This window comes from Electrona antarctica, assembly GCF_951216825.1.
Source record: "Electrona antarctica genome assembly, chromosome: 1".
NCBI lineage: Eukaryota > Metazoa > Chordata > Actinopteri > Myctophiformes > Myctophidae > Electrona > Electrona antarctica.
In genome coordinates this window covers 12,591,168-12,618,190 of record NC_136806.1, presented here as the reverse complement: position 1 = coordinate 12,618,190, position 27,023 = coordinate 12,591,168, and the positions used below count along the sequence as shown (strand labels likewise).

Genomic DNA, 27,023 nt, shown 5'->3' with positions numbered 1-27,023 from the left:
GGACCTGGCACGGTTGAGTAAATCCTGTCATACACACCTATGCAAATGTGTGCACATGCGCATATACAAACAAACAAACAGACAGACATGCACGCACACACACGCTCTCGCTCACACACACAACTGGGAAATAAATAAACAAATAGCCCCCACACACGGCCTCTGCTGGTGAAGCCTCTTTTGCATCATCATTTTCTCTCCATCTGCCCTCCTCTCTCTACCTGTTCCTCTTCCTTATATCCATTTCACTTTCCCTCATATTCCCCTTCATGCCCTCCATCATTAGGTCTCCCTTTTCTGCTCTGATTCTTTCCTTCTCTGCATCTTCCTCACTCGCGTGCAGCCGTGCACGCAGGCCGTCAGAGCAGCCGTGCACGCAGGCCGTCAGAGCAGCTGTGGCGGGTGCAGAGGCAGGTCTGTGCCAGCTCTAGTTAGTATTCCACTGAGAAGTATTGAGTCTCTGTCTGAGGCGGTGCCAAGTTCTCCTACCTGTGCTGCCATGTCCACCAGCTGGGGCAGCTTCAGGTATTTTCCATCTCCCTCCTTCAGGAAGTCCAGTAAACTCCCTGTGAACACAGGAATTAAAATCCATGCTGTCAGTTTACCACCAACCCATTTTGACCTGAGATCAGATTCTAAAAATGTCTTCTACATCCTGACAGTTTTCTGAAAAAGCTATGTTTCTATGTCAGTCGTTCTTCGATTTTTCAAAAATAGCAGACCTACAAGCTCGTAGCGCGCCACTCGGTGGCGCGCTATGAGCTTGTAGATCTGCTATTTTTCAATAGCTAAAGCATAACATAATGCTAACACCAAAAGGGGTTCCCACGCAGAATGGGTTAAACTAGGTTTGTAGTCCAACTTGACAAGGAGAATTGAGCGGTTTTGGATGTTATCTCCGTATTTAATGACGGCCATCAGTCGTTATCAACACCATTCAATGAAGTCAGTATGGACATTTTCACATACTGATGTGTTTGCCAGTCATTGTCCGACGTGGTGACTATTACTAACGGAACGGCAAAATCTGACCCCAACTCTAACCGTAGTCTTAACATTAACATTCCCTAATTCCCCCATATCAGTCTTAACCAGCCATGTAAGTCAGTTTCACGATGTTTTCGCTACGACGGCAGTCATTTCACTTCTGCATTTCCTAATCACCTACTCGTGGTAGGCAGACAAGGCAGTATGTAGGAAATGTCAATACTGGCTGCATTGAATGGCCTTGATAAGAACATACTGGCGATTATAGGTTGAAACAATCGAAGCGGGTGGAAGAGAATTGCATAAACATATGGAGCAAGCATGATTATAAATCACCCATTGTTTGTAATATCAAATGGAATTAGTACTGTGGTAACATGTACCACACTGGGTACTCCAATAGCGGGTACAAGCGAGTACTCTGCTATTAAGTACATTTCGCTTTCCCTTAGTTTAGGGGATGTCAGTCAGGATAAGAATCAGTGTGTTGTTCAATGTTCAGGTTAATTTACATGTTGGTCTTGCCAGTCACATGATCACTTTGCTTTCACTTATATATTCACTTATTTAAAAATAAATAATTCATAGCAAACGTGTTAATTCGATTTGATTCTGGCTGATGCAGGAGCCATTTTGAGCTCCACTTCATAAGCACTCAGTACACTTCACATGCACAAGATGGTGAAAAGTTATATCACGATCAGTTTGATTCAATTTGTTGGCGCTGGCGCTTCACCAAACTCAAACAAAAGAAAAAAACAAAGAAAAGAAAAAACACTAGAGGGGTGTTCAGTTGCTAGGTGGTTCAATACAACAACAAAGCATATGTTTTGTAGATGGCCACTTGGTGGCTGTGACTAATAGCTGTCCTTACCTTTCCCCATGTACTCAGTGACTATATAGATGGGTTCCTCAGACACCACAGCATAAAGAGGCACCAGTTTGTCGTGTCGGAGTTTCTTCATGATCTGAGCCTCCTGGAGGAAGGCCTCTGGGGACATGGTGCCTGGCTTCAGGGTCTTGATCGCTACCTTGGTGGTGCCATTCCATGTGCCTGAATGAAATAAACACGAAAAATTGGTTTTACAGATTATATTACAACAAAAATACTGTATGGGTAGATTGACAGACAAAATTAGGGAAAAGGTTAGTTTAGCAATTATGTGCACAGGAATTTGTGGGGAAATGAGGTTGGTGCATTGCCTTCAATAATGATAATATCAACAAGTATGCATTGTCAGTGTTGTGGTTGGGTGGGGTTCTGGAGTGAGGTTGGGAAAAGGGTGGTGGTGGTGGGGGGTGTCATTTGGCCTATCCGTAGTTTATGACACAGCTCTCATGGCCCCGACTATGTATGTAAACACAGGTTCATTATCATAACTTGTACATTTGTTAGATTGTGGGAGAAAACGCCGCCAGCCAGGACAGTTCTGCTTTTTGTTTTCAGTTGATAATGCATGAGTGTGTTGCTGGAATGTGTTGTGGATTTCCATGGTCACTGTCTAGAACCACACGATGTGATGGAGCGTGCACAAAAGAACCCTGAAAAAAAAGGTTGATGGGACAACAAGAGATGATTCTTAACTGATTAGGACGTAACATTTACCACATTTCTGTTGCATTGGAATGCAACAAGGAGGCAACAATATCCTGTTGTCATGTTTTTTTTTCTCTTGCGATTAACGAATTCAAGATAATCGCCCTAATACATATGACCTCCAATGTCCTGTGTCAAAAGAGTTATGCAAATACTATAGTACAGTATATTGTGTAAAAAAATCAATACCCTAGCCATGACGTAGACATAAAAACAGTTGTTTTGCCTTTTACTGCAACTTATCTTGACAATTTACACATTGGCCAGCGGCTCTTATCCATACAGACCAACACACTTCCTGTAAATGTACTAGATTGCCAGCCTCAAAAGCAAACAATAGCAGGCAAGTTAGTACAAAGTCCAAAGCCACAATACCTGGACAGAAGATAAACACCGTCGTCACATTTCTGAGACGTTTCAGCATCGAGTGACAGCATGTGAAATAAAGTAACTGTCATTTAGTGTTTGTTCAGGAGAGAAAGGACACTGTATGCTGGCTAAACAATCAGTCACTTCCTAGTTCAGAGCCACTTATTCACGCCCCGCTTGCCCATAGAGAGCTGAAGCAGCAGATCTGTCGCTTCCGTCATGAGGCTGACCTACGTGAATGAATCATGCTGAAGAAATCACCACACACACACGCACACAATGAAGGACAAAGTAGGGCACCGATGACGCGATCCAACATTATGGCTTGGCGAGAGAAGTCGTGCGAATGGTATCTTCAAGAAGCAGAGGAATCTTTGAGAAAGCAGGAATCAATTTGACCACAGCTCGGGAGCAATTACATGCACGAATCGACCAATACATCTATGAATTATTTAATAACTAAACAGGATAGGGCATTGAGTAGACATAAATAGGCCAATTCATCACTATGCACAGCATATATAGATAGATAGATAGATAGATAGATAGATAGATAGATAGATAGATAGATAGATAGATAGATAGATAGATAACCAATACCAGTAGAGAGGTTGGCTGAAGGAGACATTGTTTTGAAACAAGTAGAGGGGAAAACAAGGAATTCCTGGGATTTCATAGTAGGGTCTGGCAGGTTTGGGCTTGCCTGGAGACCAGGCTTAATGAAAGAGTTGGTGAAGAAAGAAGGTGACGTGCTCACCATAGCCCTCGCCTTCCAGGCTGGTCAGAATACCAGCATGCGGTAATTAACCAGTAATTACTGAGCGGTTTGTGTTTTGTGTGTTACGACGATTAAGCTGTTTTGTGTGTTACGACGATTATGCTAAATAATTGTGATTTATGTAAAACAATTGCGATCAGGCAATTATGTAATAATTGTGACAGGCCTAGTGATATCACAATTACTCAAAACTATAAATAATGAATAATTAAACAGGGACATTTTATGTGGAAGTATAGAAGGCGGTTAATGTTGTTACCTAAACAATAATTGTGTATGCTAATATTTAATTCCATGCAATCAAAGAGGTAGGAGCGCACACCAAGGGTAGGGAGGTGCTGAACACGGGAGATATATTTTAAAAAGGAAAGGAGAGGTCGCAAAAACTCGTAGTCCCGATGCCAAAAAACGTTTTATTTTACCAACGTTTCAGGTTGTCTTCTTCAGGGTATGAATATTTCATTCCATATCCCATATATCGTGTGTGCGTGCGTGCGTGTGCGTGCGTTTAAGGTTCTTTCACTCTAGATGGGATAAAAGGAATCCCGCCGCTCGAAATGTGGGAAACGTATCGCTCTCTTGCATTCACACCAGACATTTTCGCACCACTGGAGCGCTGAAAAAAAGTTGAAGCCAGCTCAAAATGTTCTTTTAGCACGTCACGCCAGTCACTTTTGGGCAGAGTACATGATGTGTGGAATGTATGAGATGTGGCATTGTAGTAGTAGCTTACCACACCAGACCTCTCCGAAGCAGCCCTGGCCCAGTCTGAGCTCCAGGCGAAGTGAATCCCGTGGAATCTCCCAGGCATCCTTAGCCAGGCCCTGGGTCTGAGGCTTCACGGTCGGGCAAACGGAGGTCAGCCGGTAGCACAGTCCATCTGCATGTTCTAGTACATATATACAAGGACAAGATTAACCACCGTCACCGATTGTTCTTTACATCAGACTTTCAATTGTAGGCTTAACATGGTCTAATATACACTTGATATAATCACTGTAGGATTATTGCCATTATGTACTGTAGTGTTTAAAGAACACAACATGATGCACAATTAAAGTCACGTTCATTTCAAACACATCTCATAGTTCTGTTGTCATTACAGTGCTTCTCTAAACGGAAATACAGCAAAAACAAAATGAATGCACCAGATAGATACAGTTTATGGTTTCCGCCAGACAGCGATATTTGTAATAATGACCTCTTCAGTTACATACACTTTACAAACATATTAATGCCAGAGGGAACGACAACATGAAGTTGCAAAGAATCAAAACAAGGCCACGCCAACTCGAAACCTCAAATTATGTTTATGTGATGAGTCAATTTAACAAACGGCCAGTTGTTTATTAAGCCCATACTGTAGTTGGTGGGAGAAACTATGTTCTCACAGAGACATGCCATTAGATGTTTGTTTACAGCAATAAGACTTGTGGCTTTTCTGTAACAATGTGGGCTTTGTTTTCCTGCACAACTGCCTAAGTGTCATCCTAGACATTACGACAGGCTTAAAATATATATTTATTTTATAAAAAACGTTTTATTTCTGTACATTTCTTCTTAATCCCACATGGTGCGGCTTATTTTTATTTTATGGTGGGCATCACAAAGATTAAAGTAAATCCAGCATAAAATAAAAATATTCAGCGGTGGTAGATTTGCAGTTGAATAATGCATTTTCATTTATTTATTTATTTCACATTGAGCATTACACTGCTGAACTGTGAAAAACACAGTCAGCATGCAACAACAGTGAGTGAACCATAAAATGAAGCTCAAGTCACAAACATTAAACATTGTCGCGGATACATTCCAGGCGCCTGCCATTATCAAACAGTCCATTAGCTCGCAGTACACATGTTTGGTTTGGACGGTGCACTCAAATAATAATAAGCCTCAATAATTGACAAGGTGACTGGAAGCCGGAATGTCTGTTCAGTTGTAAACAGCAATTGTACTAAGCGTTAAGGTCACGTAACTGGGTTAATATATGTGCATACCTGTGTAATGTTTCACCAACTTCTGTAGATGCTCAAACTGGGCTCGCGTGGTGATGTAATAGCCACCGTTGTCCAATTTACGGATCTTGTAATGCTTCACGTTGTCTCCCTTCATCTCGTCCCAGTCCCGGATAGAGAGAGAGTAGGCACCTTCATGAAAACAAAATAAAGACCAAATCAGATTAGGTGGTACGTAATTCCTCTAAAATAAGGTTTTGCTCAGAGGTTGTCACGTCAGTGGCAGGGAAAGTCCACAGTGATGGCGAACACTACATAACCACTTAGGCCCTATTTTACAGTTTGTCATATGATGATGTTTAAAAAATAGTGAAAAGTTACAGCTTCCATCTAGATCGACTATTGCCCCTTTTTTCTGTGTTCTTTCTGTGTGCGATTTAAACAAGGTTTTAAAATGTGTAACACAACACAAAAAGGATTCCAGGCTGAAAGTGGATAATATGAATAAAGATTATTGTAGCGCTAATTTCCTTGAGGTGGTTTTCATGCGTTAATCCCATTACAATAGAGCTGCCCCATGGCCATCAGTTACAGACGTTATCAATGCTAAAGCCTATTGTGTATGATGGTGCTTCGCTATGGTCTTGGTTGTGTAGAAGAATACCTTTTGTGGTCTCGCTCTCCCGTGCCAGGAAAGTACCTCGCTGGTTTCCTGGAACCAACAGAAGACGCTCAGCATCTTTGCGGCCCATTTTACCAAAGTACCATCTGTCAAAAGGCGGGAAGACACAGTCAAGAGACCAGTTAGAAGACACAGTCAAGAGATGAGGTAATTTGACTAGGGCAAATGTAAAGATTAATATTTTAATTCAAGTGAGATTTGAATCAAGTAGACTGCATAATGTAGCCGTTAGCTACTATTCAAAACAAATGGCAGACAGATGGCTCTAGGCAGCGAGCTTTGATCTTGCTACATTAGATCTCAGCTTTGTCAGTGGTGGAAGAAGTAGCCTACTCAAGACCTTTTACTTAAGTAAAAGTAGCAATACCACAATATACAAAGAGACGGGATTGCAAGTAAATGTCCTATATTTCAAATGTAATCACATTCAAATATACTGAGACTACCAAAGGAAAAGCATTCTTTATTTCACAATTTGTTTTTTTCAAAATTGGACAAAATGAATGTATGTCAAACAAAATGTATGGTTTTCAGCTTCACCCGGGCGGGTGCTGCCCACAGAGGAGAACCTCTCTACCCATTCAGCTGCACCAAGGCGAGTGCTGCCCACAGAGGAGAACCTCTCTACCCATTCAGCTGCACCAAGGCGAGTGCTGCCCACAGAGGAGAACCTCTCTACCCATTCAGCTGCACCCAGGCGAGTGCTGCCCACAGAGGAGAACCTCTCTACCCATTCAGCTTGGGCGACCCCTTAACCCATTTTGACCTGAGATCAGATTCTACAAATGTCTTCTACATCCTGACAGTTTTCTGAAAAAGCTACGTTTCTATGTCAGTCGTTCTTCGAATTTTCAAAACATAGCAGACCTACAAGCTCGTAGCGCGCCACTCGGAGGCGCGCTATGAGCTTGTAGATCTGCTATTTTTCAATAGCTAAAGCATAACATAATGCTAACACCAAAAGGGGTTCCCGCCCAGAATGGGTTAAGTACAGTACTACTTGAGTAAATGCTACATTCCACCACTGAGCTTCATAAATAGTGCATTTCTATTACATAAAGACCTCAAACAGCAAAACGTACACTGTAAGAAACGTTGCTCTTTTACAAGCCATTCAACCTGCCTGCAGCAATGTGTGGCAGGAAATTATAAAACAGCCCCATCTCTCTGAACAAATTTGAGAACCAATTAGCAGATATTCACGACTGTTGGTGGGAATGATCAATATGCTGACCTGGAGAGATGATTACATTTTGAGTAAAAAAAAAAAAAAAAAGTTTGAAGAAAAAGGGTCTAAGGTCAAGGTCACACTCAATGTCAAGGTCAAAACCAAGAACGGCTTGGTGATATTTAATTTGTCTTGGTGGGAAGGATCAGTAGGATTTTGGATCAAAACAAAAGGTTAAAAGTCAAGGTCACACTGCAGGCCAAAAACAAAATTATATTCATTTTGTAGGAAAAACAGCAGGCATCATTGTGGGGAGAGAGAGAGAGGAAAAAGGGCCAGTCAATGAGAAATAAGGCTAGAAATCCCCAAACCATCACAGTCCACTGCCACCCTGCCACACTGGGTGGGCCACACTGGGCAGGCATGGGGATGCCTGTCCACTGCCACCCTGCCACGCTGGGTGGGCAGCACTGGGCAGGCATGGGGATGCCTGTCCACTGCCACCCTGCCACGCTGGGTGGGCAGCACTGGGCAGGCATGGGGATGCCTGTCCACTGCCACGCTGGGTGGGCAGCACTGGGCAGGCATGGGGATGCCTGTCCACTGCCACCCTGCCACGCTGGGTGGGCAGCACTGGGCAGGCATGGGGATGCCCTCAGCCGTAGCTAACAGCACAGCGCTCCATTGTCTCGTGTTCTATGTCCCCCTGTTCATGTGTGTGCATGGCGGGTAAGTCACAATGTGTGACCGTCCAGGCCTCCATCATGCCATCTGTAATTAGACACGAGCCGATAGAGCTGCGTGACTCAATAATAAGGGACTGTACTGCGATGAGGAAAAGGAAGAGATGGGAGAGACAGACAAGAGGAAGAGATACGGGCGAGCAGCGAGACAGCCAGAGAAACACAGAGTGAGTGTGACAGCGAGAGAGACAGTGAGAGACGTGACTTCAAAAGGGGCTGAGAGGAAATGGATAGTAAGGGGTACAACTAGTTAAACCAAGAATTGTTGATAGGAAGAAAGAAAAGACATCACACCCGTGTGTAGTGAAGGGTGCTCTGATCATCATACATCAGCTCATTCTGGCCAATCACAATTTGCGTCCTCACAATAAAGCCAAAATCAGCCAATCCTCTTATTATCATCAGCCACGGGCGTAGCTTAAGAGGTCCAAGTGTTTTATCTCTTGAGTATTTCGCAATGTCTGACATCTCTCTACCAGCCACCTGTATATACACAACGGGTGTCAATGGCACATCTCCCACCCAATCACGCCGGCCAATCACAAGTTGCGTGCTCACTTTTCCGTCTTCACTTTTGTCTTAAATGTTCACGGTTTATACAAAACCCTGGAAAGCTGGACATAGGAGGGGCTAGCACCCCATAAAAATAATAATAATGAATAGAGAAAGGAAACAAGGTCTTACTCTTCAGCCTGTATGGAGTCGGCAGGGGCCACATAGTTACTGGGGATGTAGCCCTTCTGTCCTGAGTTGATGGAGCGAGCTTCCCACCAGTCACCTTCCCTGGAAAGACAGGAGAGGAAAACACTGGTTGGACTTCACGGCGCACACAGTCACATCTAACAAATAACTGGTTCCTGGGAAAATAAATAAAAAGTACACAGTGTAAAATGCTATCAAAAACACTAAGAAAAAAATTATAAAGCTGTTTTACAATTTAGAGACAATGAAACGACCAGGTGCTCACCGGAGACCTAAGTCATAAATAAGGTTAAAATAGTATTAAAAAAAAAGTGCTCCTGGATCAAGCGGGACAAAACATCAGATAAAAAAAAGAGGAGATCCGGGCACTCAAGAGTAAAAAAAGGAAAAATACTTTATTAAACCAACATGTTTCGAAGTTTGTTTCTTAAAGGCAGCTCCAGACAGTACAGAAGGTCGGCTGTCGGCCAGTTTGAAAGCATGTCGGCAGGAGACTCGTGGCGACAAGCTCCCGTCGCTTGCCGTCCCATATCGCCTTCCCACCGTGTCAGTCTCTCTCTCTCTCTCCCCCCTCCCTCAGGAGACTTGGCTCAGATCTGAACCCATTTGATTATATTTGTGTACAATTGGAACAAAAGAGAGTTACAGACCCGGTAAGGGTCCATTTGGACACCTGGTGGTACCCAGACCCTACTTTGAGAAGCACTGTATTATGGTGCATAGAGTACATGTTCTGGTATATTATTCATCCAAGTAGGAATAGCTAATGTACTCACGTATTATTGATAATCTGGAAGCGATCTCCTTTGTTGAATGAAAGATCGTCTGTCGTCCTCGCTTCATAATCGTACAGGGCCACGAAAAATGTTACTCCACCTGAAAAGCAGACAGGATGTCTTAAGGGCAGTTCACGCCAAGGCAAGCACTTGAACTAATGTATATTGATTATAAATTTGAAATGTTTTGAACTCAAGTGGACGGCAGAGTCCACAGCACAACTAAAACGACAAAAGTGGTGAAAAGTCATGAATGATAATACACAAAAATACAAAAATAAACTGGCAAATACATGAAGGAAAAGATGTGATTTAAAATAAGTTATAGTGCTTGGCGTGGATAACCCTTTAGAGATGGTACGATAGGTATGCATGACTTTGATAGAGCTTGTAAATCTTAATAGTATGAAGACTAAATAGAGCACAAAGAACTGTACTTGTCCAGATGTTCCTTCTCACTGTTGCTTGGCTCGATATATCGGTTTGGAAACAAGTTACCATTTTCAGTATGTTTTTAAATAAAGAGATAAGGTGTATCATTGTTAAATGCCTGTTGACATTTAAATGACTTCATTGCAAAGTCCATAGAAGAACAAAGAATGTCCTGGAAACTAAAAAGACAACATGGTCACTACTACAACCTCGTGCATAATGCAAGGGTTGCCAAACTTTTCAGGCAGAGACACCCACAAAAGAATCATATTTGAACCCCGGTCCCCACAAACACTGGAATTATAGGCATTACATTTAGTTTGACTCCGTTCCACAGATAAATGTTAGGAAAATACTAAATAGCAGAACTACAAGTACACAACGCCTCTTGCTTTCGTAATCTTTGATAATTCGCCCTAATTTGGAATTAAGTTTGACGATAAATGTTGGGAAAATACTAAATAGCAGAACTACAAGTACACAACGCCTCTTTCTTTTGTAATCTTTGATAATTCTAATTTGGAATTAAAAAGGTCATATAGAAGTCATTACACATTGTAACTTTAAAAATGTGCAGATAGTAGATACCCTGAATACACTTGTACTGCATGTTGGTTTGCTTACTGTTGAGTGAGAACACGATTAACCTCATTAAGCTAATGATCATCAGGGGACCCCCAAAAATAATCTGGGTCCCATCCATCCCCCAGTTTGGGAACCACTGCTGTAATGACACAAGGGAAGCTTAGAGATGATACTTCTCATCAACGTGTGACGTGTCTATGGAGTGACAGAATGCAGAATGACAACCCAAGTCTGATGCTTGTCTGAAGGAGGAAATTGGATCTAAACAGCCCCCCCCCCAGGATCAGATTAGGGGTCAGGGAGGAAGATGGACAGAGACAAAACACAGAAGTTTCTGTGTCTGGACATTTGTTGCAGCAATTGCATTTGTTCTTCATTTCAGGACAGGGACCACATCATATCTGATTCTGTAAAGCACTTTGAGCTGCCTTTCATGTCATGAAAGGTGCTATACAAATAACGTTTTATTATTATTATATACAATCGCTTTTTATATTTCAGCCATTTTCTCTGCACCACTTTATTACCATCACCGATTAATCAGTCAATGCAGGTCAATTAGCTTTTTTGCCAAACACTATGCCAGGTGTTCTGATGGTAGAACTGTCTTGATGTATGTATTGTTGTCTTGTTTCAAAGGTCTAATTTGCATAACAGCTGTTGCTCATAACGCATTTCTTATTATTTTTCTACAAGATTCTTTTGGGGGGCATTATATGGTTTAATTAAGTATAGAGAGACAGAAAACCTATAAGGCAGTAGCCTGGGCACCATTCCATTTCGGGATCATGATCGGTCGGGAGTATTGTTTTGTAGTTTGTAATCTTCCGGAACTTCCTTTTCCCTCAAACCGAAGCTGCAGGCTACGAGAGCTTTTATTGTTATTCTTCCGGTTTGAGGGAAAAGTTCCTTGTTCCTGCCCGATGACTACAAAACAATACTACAACATGACGTAACGGTATCATCCGTTCCAGACCGGTTCACACGGGAACAGAACAGAGACCAGGCTTTCCTCCGAGGTGGAAAGCCTGGTGAGGCGAGGTTAATAAGGCAGTGAGAGGGCAGACATGTGAGACATTACATGATGGGAGTAGTTCGATTTTAACTTGGGTCCTTGCAACTCCAAGTAGCATGTGCTCAGTGTTCTCTGAGGGGGGTTGAGTACCTAGAACCGATACCATACTAGAATCGGTTTTGGCACCATGTTAGGTACTTGCGCCATTTTAATCAGATAAATCCCAATCAATACATTAGTCGAGTAACTTCATAGGTCTCAGAACAGATAGCACACATTCAGTTTATTCCCTCCATAGGCTTTGGAACACAATAAACTGTTTAGTACTCGTAATGCTGCAGGCAAGTATAGTGCGAGTTTTGTTGTTGCTCATAAGCACCAGAAAGTAACTTTATATTGTAATATTGTATGTTTAAGCTGCCTGCTCTCATACCATGCACAAACTAAAATGTGTTCTCAAAAGCATGCCATCTACTATGATGGTGAGCACAGCAATGTTGATGTGACATCGTAAACTTCGGTTTAAACACTCCAATCTGTGTCTTGGGAATGCCAAGTTCCCACTTCTAATTAATAAGAAAAGAGCCACCAATGTGTGTGTCACCCACAGTAAACAAACACACACAAACAAATACAAATAAAAATAAAACTCACTTGCGACAACAGCAGGGAAGGGGCTGCTCACTGACACCGAGGTGAAGGAAGTGGAGGCACCACCAAACGGCGTCATGACCGACGAAGCCCCTCCGAAAGGCGTCAGAGCGGCAGCGTGGCTATTGTAGCTGTTGTTTTGGCCCTTCATGGCTGGGGAGTGCCCCATGAGGGTGGGGTCCGGCCCATAGTGGCCCATGTGAGCGCTGAGCGGTGTGGCCGTCGAGTTGTCTGGGCGGTACTTGAGCGTCGGGCCCTTGTCCTCTTTGCTCCTGACACAGCCCATCCTCAAGCCTTGGGAGAGAGGACGGATGGGGAACATTAGCTTCACCAGATTAGTCATATATACAAGTGGAATAATTACACGATACACAAACCCCTCAATACATTCTACTGTGCATCTGCTATATGAAGTCAAAGTTGCACTGTGCGTCTGTTGCGGGCACACACAGAATGCCCATAGCTGGACTGGACATTGATGATGACATGTTGTCAATGCATTGAATGCAACCCAACCCTGGCAGCAAAGGGCAGGCTGGTAATAATGTATAAATGTGCAAAATCTGTGTCTGTCGTTTCTCTCTATCCGTGTTTCCCCAGCGTATCTCAAGAACTGTCCAACCAATCGACTTCACACTTGGCAAGTGTATCACGAAGGACCCGAGGGAGTAGAGTAGTGCTGCATGATTCTTGCTCAAAATGTGAATCTCGATAATGTAGTTGCTGAACATTACTACATTAAAAATGTTGCACCTGGGCCTGGGCCATGGCTCAGTGGTCCAGGCACCTTGGCTGGTAATCCGGTCTGGCAGTGTGCCGCGGGTTCGACTCCCGATCCCGACGGCCTTTACTGCATGTCTTCCCCCCATCTCTCTCCCCATTTCCTGTCAGCCTACTGTCTGTCCCTCCATAAAATATATAAAATAAAAGGCGAAAGCCACAAAAAAAAAGAAGAAAAAAAAAATGTTGCACCTGGAGCCAACTATACTATAACTTTAAACAGACAACATCAAAGTGCATGACTTAAACCTCTCTTAAAGTCTCTCTTCTAACAAGAGTGACTAAAATGAATTGGAGCAGCACTAGAGTAGAGTCGGTCGGTTTGGTGGCTTGTTCAGAAATCTATACATCCCCAAAGCTCTATAAGTCTGTGCCTTTTTTGCCAATACATGGGGCGATCTCTGCATCGGTCTGTCTTTGTCCCGACTCCCTTTTATGCCATGTATGGAGATTCCTGACGGAATCAATATTAAATATTGTTGTCAATCAATGTTAAATATGTGTTCTCTAAACTGGACCCTCGTCTGGTTCTGACAGACGGGTAGTGTGTGCAGGCTGGGTGGTGATAATCCGGTTGAATTATTCCTTTGGTACGGTGACTGCGGCGGCGGGCCCGGGAGAACAATAACGCGACACGAGACAGTATCAGGCTAAAGGTTCACAAAGTTTATTACACAAATAGGAACATATATAGTGCTGGATCATAATGACGTGACAATAAGATATGAGACAAAGTAACGTGCCTAATGCAGCAATGCTGACCTTGCTGGCGCTGAGATGTCTCTCGTAGCCCATCTATAAAGTATGCTACAGTACAGGCAGTACACATATCAAGTACACTGTATCTCAAGTTCAACTACACAGACTTAGATGTACGGGCAACTCATGATATAACACATATTAATGACATCATAGATTGTTCTCCAACTAGAGCGGGTATTCTGATTCTGTACAACTGTACAACTTTCCTCCATGCTTGAGCAGGCTGTCAATGAAAGCTGTGTTTTTGACGCTACTGAAACACTAGCAGGATTGGTCTGGTAGGCCTACATGAGTCATGTATGACAGCATTCAAATATGTTATCTATTAGAAGGCATTCCAGTGGAAACACAGCTAGAGAGATTAAGGAGAGAGGAGGATGGGAAGAAAGAGGGAGGGAGAGAGACGATTTCACCCACGCAATAACATAAATCGTCTTAAAGTTGTCTTAAAGTAACACACCGGGAAAGTGGGCTTATATGAGCTGAAAATTAAACAAGCTCTGAAACACTCAAAGGCAGCGTGAACTCCGTGAAGGGATGTTTGTGTTATTGGCGAGCTTCTTGTTGCCGACCAATTCAGTCTAGACTGAACTGGTCTGGCTGAAGCTCTGTCACATGACTCAAATGCTTAGTCAGCCAAACTGAAACTATATCATCATACTACAGCCTCGTGGCAATTTCAACTGTCCCTCAGATCAAGCTAGCTATCCCATCCACAACAACGATCAGAGCAGCATAACTAACAAGCCCCACCGTGTTCCAGGAGCCTCACTCAAGAGAGCTCAGCAACTGAAATGCGGAATGGTCAATTCATTTTGTAAAAGATTGTCCATAATTGCCTATTTTTCTGAGAGTGTTCACAACAATTACAAATTGATTTCACAAGGGCAGGAAGTTGAGGAGGAACAACTCTCCATACATTGTGTTGGCAAAGTTAAGGGTTTATGGTTGGGTTAAATTGAGAATGAATGAAAGGCTCTGTGACATGTCTTAACACAAAGGCTTCAGCACTGGGTGTGACAGTGCGTTTTAAACCATTTAGGCCGGACATCAAAATTAAAAAAATGTCTTCTAAATTCTGACAGTTTTCTGAAATACCTATTTTTCTGGTACGTATGTTTCTGGTGCTCAATATTTCATGTCAAGGACCCCCAAGATTATATGTAATTGGCCTCCGACCCCCATCTGAAAATATGTAGTTCCAGGGACCTCCCAGAAGCAAAGATTTGAGTTAAAAACGTTCGCTCTGAAAGAATATAAGGTTTGCACCACATTTTCACTATTTTTCAAAAATAGCAGACCTACAAGCTCGTAGCGCGGCACCGAGCTTGTAGATCTGCTATTTTTCAATAGCTAAAGAATAACTTAATTAAAACACCAAAAGGGGTTCCCGCCCAGAATGTCTTAACGCAAAGGCTTCAGCACTGGGTTTTAACAGCGGGAGAACAACGGCGAGCGACACATGAATTTCATTGGCTATCACCTATTAAATCGCCCGACCATGACGCCCAAAAGATACATTATTTTCGTATTTTCGGGCGACGTTCCTCCGCCCACTTTTTGACCATTGCCTGTTCGAAACGTCACCGGATTTCTCCTCCCTTGCATTAAGTTGCTCAAAAGCGCATGAGGCGATTTCACTCCTCCTTCCGTCTCTATTAATATATATACTCTAAGGTTCGCCTGCTATCGCCAGTAGTCCCACCCATTGACAAATAGTGAACTTCCGGAAATTTTGTTTGGCTGTCGCCCGCTGTTAAAATTGGAATTCAAGTAATCATCCAAAATTATCTCAATGGACGGACCGCCAATATTCTCACAACATCTTTGACTCGGCGCTGGGTCCTCTCAACGTTTCACCTCTGTTCAGCACACTTATGATAATAGGTTAAAAATGAATTTTATGTGTGTGTGTGTGTGTGTGTGTGTGTCACAGTGATCAAAGCAATGTGGTGACTCAGCTTTCAGACATGACCCTGGTGAACACGACTTCAGAGCTTGTGCACCGCATTCTCAACCCACGCACGCACGCACGCACGCACGCACGCACCTGTGTGTCTATTGATAACCTTAGAGAACACGCCTGCCTGCCAGCTCGTGACAGATGAGCTAAAGCCTTCCGGCAATCCCCATTTCTGATGACTCACGTTACAACAGTTCCACTACGATAAGGTTGACTGGTGAGGGGGTGAGAGGTTGCATTCATTCATACTTTAGAGTGCAAACAGTAAAACAGATGGGATGATGTTAAGGCAGGGAGAAATAATGGACCGGTCCCCACCATCTGGGTTTTCCCTAACACTATAATACTTAGGACACAGCGTAGCACCTAGTTGTGCACAGTGCCTAAGCTGAACAAATGAGAAATATGGAAGTTTTAATATGCAGCACACAGGCAAAATAAATGAATAAATAAAGTTTATGCGTCTGGGTCACTACCGGAACCACAACTTGGCTTAATATGAAGAACGCGACTCTAATACAACCATATGCACTGAGCCGTCAATCTATAAATCCAGTTATTTGAGCTGGATGGTTTATTGATGAACTTTCAGCTCAACACAACACAATATTGATCCGAAAAGCAATTGCTGAGTCAGCAGAAATGGAGGGAGATGAAGAGGGGGGGGGGGGGGGGGGGAATGGTATAAAGGACTGGAGGAGAGGATGTGGGTTAAAAAGGGACAGGGTGAGTAAAGGCGTGGGAATCAATGGAGTAATGAAGGAGAGAGAGAGAGAGAGAGAGAGAGAGAGAGAGAGAGAGATATTGGGGGAGGGGAGGATTAACGGTAAAAGATAACGTGGTGGGTTGAAATGTGAGAAAGTGAGATTGCAGACCGATAGCCATCTGCGGATGTTGTGATTGTTTGCACACAAAAGCAGCGCTGCCCCTGTAGTACATATATAGAGTATTAGCAATGTGTACAGTACATTGTCCCAGTGGTACAGGCGAATTAACAATATGTACAGTACACGACTACACACGGGGTTGTCTTTGGTCTGGCATTCTATTCAAGGTTACGTTGTTTTGACAGCATGTGACCAGTTGACCACTAACCCTGAATCTTATTGCAATTAGAAAATAGGCATGGGTTGCTTTTAACCCATTTAGACCCGAGGACAATTCTACAAATGCCTTCTAAATCCTGACAGTTTTCTGAAAAACCCTGTTTCTATGTCAGTGGTTCTCAAACTATTTAATGTCAAGGACCCCTAGAATTATATGTATTTGGCCCCCGAGCAGCGCCGACCCCCATCTGAAAATATGTTGTTCCAGGGACCCCCCAGAAGCAAAGATTTGAGCTAAAAACGAACGCTCTGAAAGAATATATTCAAACATTTGGGCCACATTTTCACGATTTTTAAAAAATAGCAGAACTACAAGCTTGTAGTGCGGCACTCGGTGCCGCGCTATGAGCTTTCAATAGCTAAAGTATAACATAATGCTATAAACACCAAAAGGGGTTCCCGCCCAGAATGGCATAGGGTGGGCGGGTGGCTTTCACTAAAACAAGATTATTGTTCAATTATTTTTAAATAAATAATTATTCAGAAAAGAAAACTTAACAGATACATCTTCTGGAAATAGTAACATTGCTTACTACAGAACCGTGCCCATCTGTCAACTACATCTTAACCGCTAAAGCCCTAAATGCTTCAGTTTTTCAAGCTAGCCTGAAAATCTGTCATTTTCAGCAAACACCATCGTGCCACAAATAAGACTCCAGTAGAATGAGAGAAAGCATAAACATGTAGGCTATCTGAACATGTTGCCCCAGGACTTATCAGCATGGAATGCTTGACACAATGCGTTATCAGTGCTTGCCTTCATATTACTTCTGCAAACTAAGGTCACACTCACATGGTAACAAATTAAACCAGAACAGAAGCTACTGACTTCAGGAAATAAACTAGTACTAACCTGAACAGTACCTTTGACCCTGTCTTGTCAACCTTTCCATGCTATGCTATTCATTGATTAGGGCATGTCACTGTAGCTAAACTAGCGGATTTGAATGCCATTAATGCATTGAAAGACAAAATCACGTTTAATCAGAGCATTCTATGCTCCAGTATGCTCTACTGACCTACCGCAACCGTCTCCAGCGTGAAACGTTGTATTGTGACGTGTGTTGTTTTTGGCAGCAAAATTAGATTTGAGTTTTAGTCAGTCTTTTGAATGGTTTTCATTTAGTCACATTTTAGTCACCTGGAACGTTTTAGTGTTAGTCTAGTTTTAGTCGACTGAATGTCATAAGATTTTAGTCGACTAATTCTACAGTTGATTTAGTCAAACAAAAAGTGTTTGGCGGGGCTTTGATGCTGTCGTAATGACAGATTTACTGAAAATAACCGATCTACAAGCTCACCGGCGACGCGTTGTGAGCTTGTAGATCGGCTATTTTCAGCATGCAACCAAGTGTAAAATGACTTATACTGGATCACTTGTCCACTAGTCCCTTCCTAACATTTTAGTCTAGTTTTTATTTGTTGACGAAATTGTCAATATATTTAGTCTTAGTTTTAGTCGTCATAGCTTAGTTGAATCATTTTGTTTCTATTCAGTTTTCGTCATGGTTTTAGTCGACGAAAACAACACTGTTACAAACCCTAACACTAAATCCAACCCTAAACCTAACCTCAGTCTTAACCGGCCATGTAAGTCCCCTAACGTCATATCAGTTTTAACTGGCCACGTAGTCAGCTGAGACGCTGGGTGTGCCGTGATCAACCGCACATAATGCAGCCTACTGAGATCTGGTAGGTAGGTCAGCATTGAATGCTCTCTGATTAAACGTGATTTTGTCCATTTCATTGCATTGATGACTTTGGCAACGGGTGGCTAAACGGCCCCATACACAGCCTCAACATCGGGGTTGGCAGGTGTAGAACATTTTGTCGCTAGCACTAGCATGACTGAAGTAAAATGAGACACGTCACACAAGTAGCATGTGCTTATTTAGAAAATGTTTCAGATGTCAAAAAATGCTGAGATGATAGAATGGTGATGGATGATGATGGTCATGGATGGGGAACATTCTGAAAGCTTCATGAGCAAAGATAATTAACTTCAAAATCTCAAAAAACGGTCAAAATTACCTCTCAGACATGCTAGTGCTAGGGGGTGCGTGACATGAAAAGGGTAATACCGGTTTTAAGGTTTTTCTAGGACTATTAATCATCACGTAAATTCCATCCACTACCTTAGAAGGCAATTAACTTGTTGAAGTGTTGTCTGGCATGAAACCATTTTGCTGAATCAATAAAAGGATTTATTTGCATGCACTGTAGGATAATCATGATTGAAGCATGATATGGTTGCAAAATCCACTACTCTACTTTTCTGCATATAAAATATTTGGTTACTTTAATATTATTAGCTGCTAAAATTGTCGATCTGTTATGATCATCTTGGCAGGCATTAGCCAACTACTTTGGCATAGTCCAAGGGCTGGCCGGGTGTGAAATGCACAATTTATCTTGGGGCATTATGATGATTCATTCATAAGACAACAAGACTGCCATTGATAAAAATGGCTACCAACCAGGCTTTTTGAAATACTTCCTCTCAAATGATATGCTGCAAACATGGCGAGTGAACAACATAGTCTTCAGTCTTCACAGAGAACCATGGAGTGAACAAAAGGAGATTCCTCTGAGGCGGAGGTTGACATTTTGTCAGTGTCTCTAGCCTAGTAGCCTCTATGGTATGCTGACCCCAAGCACCCCTCTGGCTCTTTCCCATAATAAGCACTGCATTGATTTACATTTTCTGTCACCACAGTCTTCTCAAGTGTTGCTAGTCATTAATCAATCCCAATTTTCTCAACATGGCGATTACTTTGAATAAAAGAATAAGAAAGTTTCCATCTGAGAAATAAGATACAAGCATTTTCCCTACAGAAGCAGGCTTTTGGTAAAAGCCATTCATCTCAACAAAAGATAAGGATTTAACATGACAGTGACATTGGGTATTCCCCTGTATGTAGCAGGGCACTCCCAACAGCTCTCCCTTCCTGGCCTGGACTGTTGAATCTATGCACATGCTAATGCTACATCTGAAATGTTAATGAGTCCGCCTATTGCCAGAGGCACCCAAATGGGTCATGTAAAGTAACAGTAAATGAGCAGTCCTTTGATCAATCCCAAGTACTCTTCTTACCCAGATGTCTCCACAGACAGCTGTTAGTCATTCAGAAACCGGTATCTCATGCTTTCCAACATTAGGCTGTGAAAAGGGGAGATTTTCTGGGGTATCGCTCAACACCCCACCCCCATAAAACCCTACACTACAATAAATAGAATAAATACAAGGATGTGCAAGTAAAATCACACCATTGTGCGACACGGTAAAAATAGGGCTTAAGTGCATATTATGTAACCTTTCCCTGTGTTTGCACAACAAAACAATACATAATTTTATTTTACAAATCAATTCCCTCTAAATACCAGCAGTTATCAGCCACTGGACTGAAAAGAAAAGAAAATCTGCAGGCAAACACCACCACCAGACCGGTGTTGTTTACCTGCAGATTTTCTTTTTTTTGGTAGACTAGACTGGGATGTTTTGTTTGGGGCTGTATTTGTTTTGGCCCATCAAAACAAACCGATGCTCTCCAGAATATGGATGCAGAGTTTCAAGTGGTTTAAAAATTAACGCCCTTTTTTCAGTTATTCTATTAATATAATATAAAAAAGTAATCCATTGGATAATCGCCAAGAAGATAACCGATGGTTGCAGGCCTACACAGAAACAAAGCCACGGGTTCTTATACATGTCATCGATGTGACATTCCAGCGTTCCATAATAATCAGACGCATCAGGCATGACATGTGTAGCGTCAGTGTCAGCATTTAGCGACAGCTGTCGTCACTAGATTATATACATTTTGACCGTTGTTGCCTATACATTTATTTCACAAAAGTCTGACGATGTAGCAGACTGCCGTCTGCAATTTGCTCAATCTCTCTCTCTCTCTCCCTCTCTCACATGTGGGCAGTGGGCACACACAACTAGACACAACTATGACAGCCAGCAGTACATTTGATAGTGAAACATTTTACAACGATAGCCTATATGCATTACTAAACAAAATACAGACTCTAATCTAAACATTCCTTTAAAGTCATTGGTTTAAAATCGGTTCTGCCATTGTAAGGTCAGGACTGACTTGTGTGTGTCTCGGCCCAGATTTTCAGTCCAAAAAAAAAAGCTTCACATTTTTGGATTGAAAATACTGTGTCTTCATGTTGTCAAAAATAGCAACATCATCACATATGATCAGAAGGGGGCGGTTACAAGAACAGGATAGATAGGTGATGTAATGATGATGTAAAACAAACGGTGTCAAAACAAATTATCTTTATTGTTAAAAGGATTTAATGTTTGTGTTAGGGACAAAACAAACATTAATTTATCTTCATTGTCAACGGCGTTTTTAAAGCAAACATTGAACTAAAACAAAATTAAACCTGTATATAAAAAAAAGTGGATCTAACAATCTCACAACTGAGCTTGAAGGTCGGCTATTTAGGGTTTGGAGATCTAATAGCACAGGAGGTGCAGTGAGTTAGTTAATGGGATACAGTTTGGCAGGCTTGTGCGAGCCTCCCAACAAGAACAAGCATGACTCGAGCCCACATTCTGACTAAATCAGATACGTTGCAACCTCTGGGTGTTCTGCAGGGAGAGGCCGTGCAACCTTTGAGCATAATTACGTCTTGTGTAATGTTTGCAGTTAGTCAGGAGTCAGGACAGAACTTATACCTCCTCCCATTTTGACGTCCTGTACACCAGCCGTTGTTGGCTGGTTGTGAATCCAATACTGACTTGAAAGCTTTTGAAAATGAACTTGTGCATTATGACAGAAACTATTAGCAGTCTTAGTGCCAAACAAACAGGCTTCACTGGTGCAAAGGATTAAAATTGGAAAGAATAAGTTGCACAATGTTATATAAGAAACCAACATTTCAACCAAATTGGTCTTCTCCAGAGATGTAGGCCTAATGGTGTATTTTATTTTATGGTATTTTATGTAATCTTATGTAATATTTTGTTGTATATTATGTAATCTGCCTCGTAAGGATCTGGAGTGTCAGTTTGGTATTCACTTGATCATTGTTTGCAAACCGTCATGTCGGTTTATTGTAATTGTTTATGTAAACTGTAAAAAGTGTCCTGTAAGTCCATATGGGCTGGGCTTCTTCGGAAGCATGACACTTAAAAAAAGAATCAATCAAATCAAATCAAATCATATGTATCTCTATGTCTGACAAAGGTCTGACCGACCGAAACGTTGCTGCTCAAATTCTGTAAGTGAAGACAGTGTGGGATTCCAGTCTTTTCCTAATCTTTTACTTCATTTATCCGACACACCTGTCCCCCATAGGTGTGCATAAGGACTTTTTTCTTCTTCTCCAGGGATTAACATAAGTGAACATTTAAAGGAGATGTGCCGGTCGCAATGACTAACCAATCAGGAAGCAGACAGGCAAATCGACCAATGACAAAGCTTCTAGGAAAAAACCCATTGCTGGCTGTCTGAATACCAAAAAAAATAAAATTTCATTAAAACTTTGACATATTATTGCTTATAGCAGCTTTAATCAGGTTTCCCCAACTATAGGAGGGGCTAGGCCTATTGATGATATTCAGACCGCAGCCATCTTGCCAACAAGGTGCTAACTAGGTGCAACTTCCCAGCCCATTCATCCAAAAAGAAACTCACCAACATTGCAGCTGTACGGAAAGCTTGAATTATCCTCTTAGAATCTGTTAAGTTTTTGTTTCCGAAAAATCCACCGTAGACATATTATGAGCTACTTCCTGTCAAGAAATTCTGTGCATGATATTTCTTTTTAAGTGACAGAGTTTGGGAGTGCTCGTTGGATATCACTCAACTGCCCTGCGTACCACCTGTTTTGAATTTGCACAGAATACAGGAGGCAGCAGGATGTTGCTTTATTAAAAATGAGTGCTTCCAAACAAGGGGAAAAAAAATCACCTGCAAGGAATTATTTGACAGGAAGTTAAGTAGCACATAACATGTCTACGGTGGATTTTTATGAAACAATCACTTTGCAGATAGAAAGAGGATAATTCAAGCTTGCAATGTTGGTGAGTTTGACGTTGTTTAATACAATCAGATAGGACTTTTCCGTTTGGATGAATGGGCTGTCAATGGGAAGTTGCACCTAGTTAGCACCTTGCTGGCAAGATGGCCGCGGTCTGAATATCGTCTATAGTGCCACTGAGCCAGTGAGATTAGAGTTATACATTTTGGCGAAGCAGCCTTTTTAGTGACTATAAGGGCTGCAGTAATAATAATAATAATAATGAATTGCATTTTTATAGCACTATTCCAAGTGCTCAGAGCACTTTACAATGGTTCATTCATTCATACATTGGGAGGTGAAGCAGCGAACAGCCGAAGCCAGCGTCCTCACTTCCTCACCCACATTCACACATCACCAATGGTGGCGAGCTTCACACCGACCAACTCATTGGAGGCAATGTAGGGTTCAGTGTCTTGCCCAAGGACACTTCGACATATGGACATGGGGGAGCCGGGATTCGAACCGCCGACCCAGGGATCATTGGACGACCTGCTCTACCTCCTGAGCCACAGCCGCCCCACAATGTAACTCAGTAATCACCCTCTGACTGACTGGCACACTCTCCATGGCACAGTAGTACGGCCTTATCGTCAGGGCAGCCTGCCATCTCTGCCTATCTGAGTAAGTAGAGGGGGCTGGTGGGGGGGGGGGGGGGGGGACTTCCTTCCGATCCCATTCATAACTCAGGGGCCACCTGCTGTGCCTGTCAAAGCCTAGCGAGAGAAAGCCTGATTTGTTCTTGTCCTGTGCCAAAAATAGATCTACGGGGTTACAAAGCTTCACGGATGCGATGCGCTGTGAGTTTGTAGATCTGCTAATTTGTGCTAGTGTGACACAGTATATAAATTAAGCACTAAGGCAGAGCCATCTTCAACATACAAAAAGAAAAGGCCTCCTTTATCCTCTCATTTCTTTAAACCAGCACAGAAGAGGGACAAGATATATCTAAATGAATTACATCAATACATATGAATACAAACAAATTCTCATTCTGACATTATTAACGACTTACATGATGTTGGTTGTGTCTGCCATATTATAGTTCAAATGTGCATTATGAGTCCCTTTCTTTTTTCCTTTATTCAGTGAAGCCCATTGAGAGCAAGCTCTCTTTTTCAAGGAGGCCCTGATCATAAACATTTGAACCACAGCACAACGTCACAGATGCAAATAAATATAGTATTTACATGAAACAGGTGCAGTCATGCCCTCAAGAAGCACCAATCGAACCAGTTTCACAGAGTCCTGAAGTTTGTTCCATTGTGTGTACTCACTGTACTGTAGACTACTAGAACTAGAGCAGGGTTGAATGTCCAGTGACTTTTGGATCTAAAAGCAAGGATAGGCACAGGAAGCTTGCCACACAAGGCCATAAACGAATAGAATGCGCTGCCCTCTACGAACTGCGAGAGATGGCCAACCATGCACTTTTTCATATAAAATAGAATGATGGGTGCCAATAGCCATTGGCGGTAATGAATCGCAGAGCACTGTGATCATGATACACTGTTTTAAGAGGCCTGTTGATTACTAGTGTGTGTATTTGATGTATTACTAATACCACGTGTTGTTCTTGCTTACCGTTAGTCGCTCTGGAATAAGAGCGTCTGCTAAATGCCTATAATATAAATTGTTGTCCTTGCTTGTTGTTTCACACACACACACACACACACACACACACACACACACACACACACACACACACACACACACACACACACACACACACACACACACACACACACACACACACACACACACACACACACACACACACACACACACACACACACACACACACACACACACACACAGAAGTGGTGTTCTTTTTCTATCCCAATCCCAATTTGTAACCCATTTTTCACCCCTGTGTCAATTATCTAATGTGATCCTGGGCTCTACACACCCTCTGCCAACCTGGGGAGAGCAACGGACTTGAACTCTTGCTTCCTTCATGCATGAGTGTCCAGGTCGCTCTTTTGCACCTGACAGGGGGGAGTATCCCTGGTCGGACGTAGCGCGTGGAAGGAACACGTTATTCCAACCAGTTCCTTTCCCCTCCATCGGGCACCCGGGCTGGCCAGGGGGAGGCAGTTTAGAGACCAGGATTACTGCATGTTTTTTGTGAGGGTACCTACCCTAGGGGACACAGGGAGAACATGCAAACTCCACACAGAAAGGCCCTTTCGCCAACCCCACCTCGGGTATGGGCACTGATGACACGGAGGAGAGGACACGCCGCCAGCGCCCACAGCGTCCCAAGCGGGAATCGAACCCAGGACCTTCTAGCTGTGAGGCGACAGCACTACCAACTGTGCCACCGTGACCCCAAAAGTGGTGTTCTGACGAGAATACGACTGTGAATCATGACTCCATTCGGAGGCTTTATAGTCCCTGTTGCCCAGCCAAACACCACCTGTTAGGGCTCCTCACTTCACTGTGCCAGAAAGGCTTCCAGTCAGCACTCACCATCCTATCCACTCCACTCCAGCTGTGTGTGTGTGTGTGTGTGTGTGTGTGTGTGTGTGTGTGTGTGTGTGTGTGTGTGTGTGTGTGTGTCAGACGAGGGACTATCCCATGCAGGTTGTGTGTATCCTACTACTGTAGGATTACCACCATGGAGAGGGATTACTATGGCACATGAGCCCAAGCACGCGCGCGCGCACACACACACGGATACAGTGTTGCAAGCTACGTGTAAACATTACAGACCTAGTCCTGCACTATTTCTACCCCCACTCAAATGCTGTGGACTGAATCGCTCATTTCAGTTGAAGAGTTGTTTTACTTGGGCATGGGTATGTTGCTAGTTAGAATGGTGTATTTACTAGAATGCTATAGACAGTTGCATGGCCTAATATATATATATATATCTTACTTATTCATTTCAGCCAGCCCCAGGAGCAATGAATGATATCTTGATTCTGTGGCCTACCACAACTAGGGCCTGCATCAGCACATCCTTGTGTGTTGACTTTAAACTTGTGTGGAACTGAAGAAACACGTAGATAGGCTAAGCATACACGCACAATTATCAGAAGCCAAGGGAATCACCATAGTAGCCTACGCTTCGCGCTTTGAAAACACAAAGATTGTTACATTGTTACAAAGTACGCTAACATGCTGTGAGAGTGAGAACTCTTGATCTTTGTCCCAACTTTCTCCGATTCGTTTGCCCCAAGTAGTAGTAGTAGAAAGGCCCTGTAAAGGTAACTCACGAAAAGAAATAACACATATGTGTTTTAAGTGTCTCTTACCTTAAAAAACAAACTTTTCTGTGTTGTGTTTGGGCTACATGCGTCCTCCGAGGTCTTTTCTTCCACGTATTGTTATCGTGCAATCCGAAAGGAATCACCCCGACCGACCGACCGACCGACACAAGCAGTTGAATGATCAGTCCTCGGTCTGTCCCATACCGACTCCCAGCTCCATACACCGAATCTTTTATCGAGATCCACTAAATCCGCATATAATTCCAATTGACAACGCTATATCCACATGATAGGGGAATAAAGGCCGCGCAAAAATGGTCAAACAAATCACGGCCCGAGATCGGCGAGTGTGGAAGCCGGTTGCATTGAGAGCAACATAACAATAGCCAGCCAGCCACCTTCAGCCTAGTAGCCTACAGCGAGGAGCCGATGAGACCAAAGGCGGAATCATTCCCTATTGAATGGTTTTCCCTTGTGCCCATGCCCAACTAGTCCAATATGGCCGACATTACATTACAGACTGAGATTTGGTCATTTGTATGAGCGTTACCCTCGAATAGTTAAGTAATGATGCAAACTAAAGCATTCGATCTTATAATAAGTCTAAGATTACTAGGTTACACCTACAATATACAGACAAATACCCACATTGTGACTTAACCGTTGAACCTTCTCCAATTTCTTGTGCAATGTGCAGACATTTGGCGCC

General features: G+C 42.8%; 1 protein-coding gene across 2 annotated transcripts in view; it reads right to left on the bottom strand.

Moving 5' to 3' along the window:
- The window catches only part of yes1 (YES proto-oncogene 1, Src family tyrosine kinase), a 34,443-nt gene extending 7,420 nt beyond the window's left edge, over window positions 1-27,023 (bottom strand). Inside the window, exons 1-9 of one of the 2 annotated variants that reach the window (XM_079501067.1) lie at window positions 26,963-27,023; window positions 12,447-12,737; window positions 9,761-9,860; window positions 8,967-9,065; window positions 6,354-6,457; window positions 5,732-5,881; window positions 4,465-4,620; window positions 1,862-2,041; window positions 490-566 (exon numbers count right to left, since the gene is read on the bottom strand). In XM_079501067.1, coding sequence (XP_079357193.1) covers window positions 490-566; window positions 1,862-2,041; window positions 4,465-4,620; window positions 5,732-5,881; window positions 6,354-6,457; window positions 8,967-9,065; window positions 9,761-9,860; window positions 12,447-12,729 — 1,149 coding nt within the window. In that variant the 5' untranslated portion in view covers window positions 12,730-12,737; window positions 26,963-27,023. Of the gene's footprint in view, window positions 1-489; window positions 567-1,861; window positions 2,042-4,464; window positions 4,621-5,731; window positions 5,882-6,353; window positions 6,458-8,966; window positions 9,066-9,760; window positions 9,861-12,446; window positions 12,738-26,359; window positions 26,807-26,962 lie in introns of those variants that run through there. The other variant, XM_079501066.1, reaches the window with a different exon arrangement.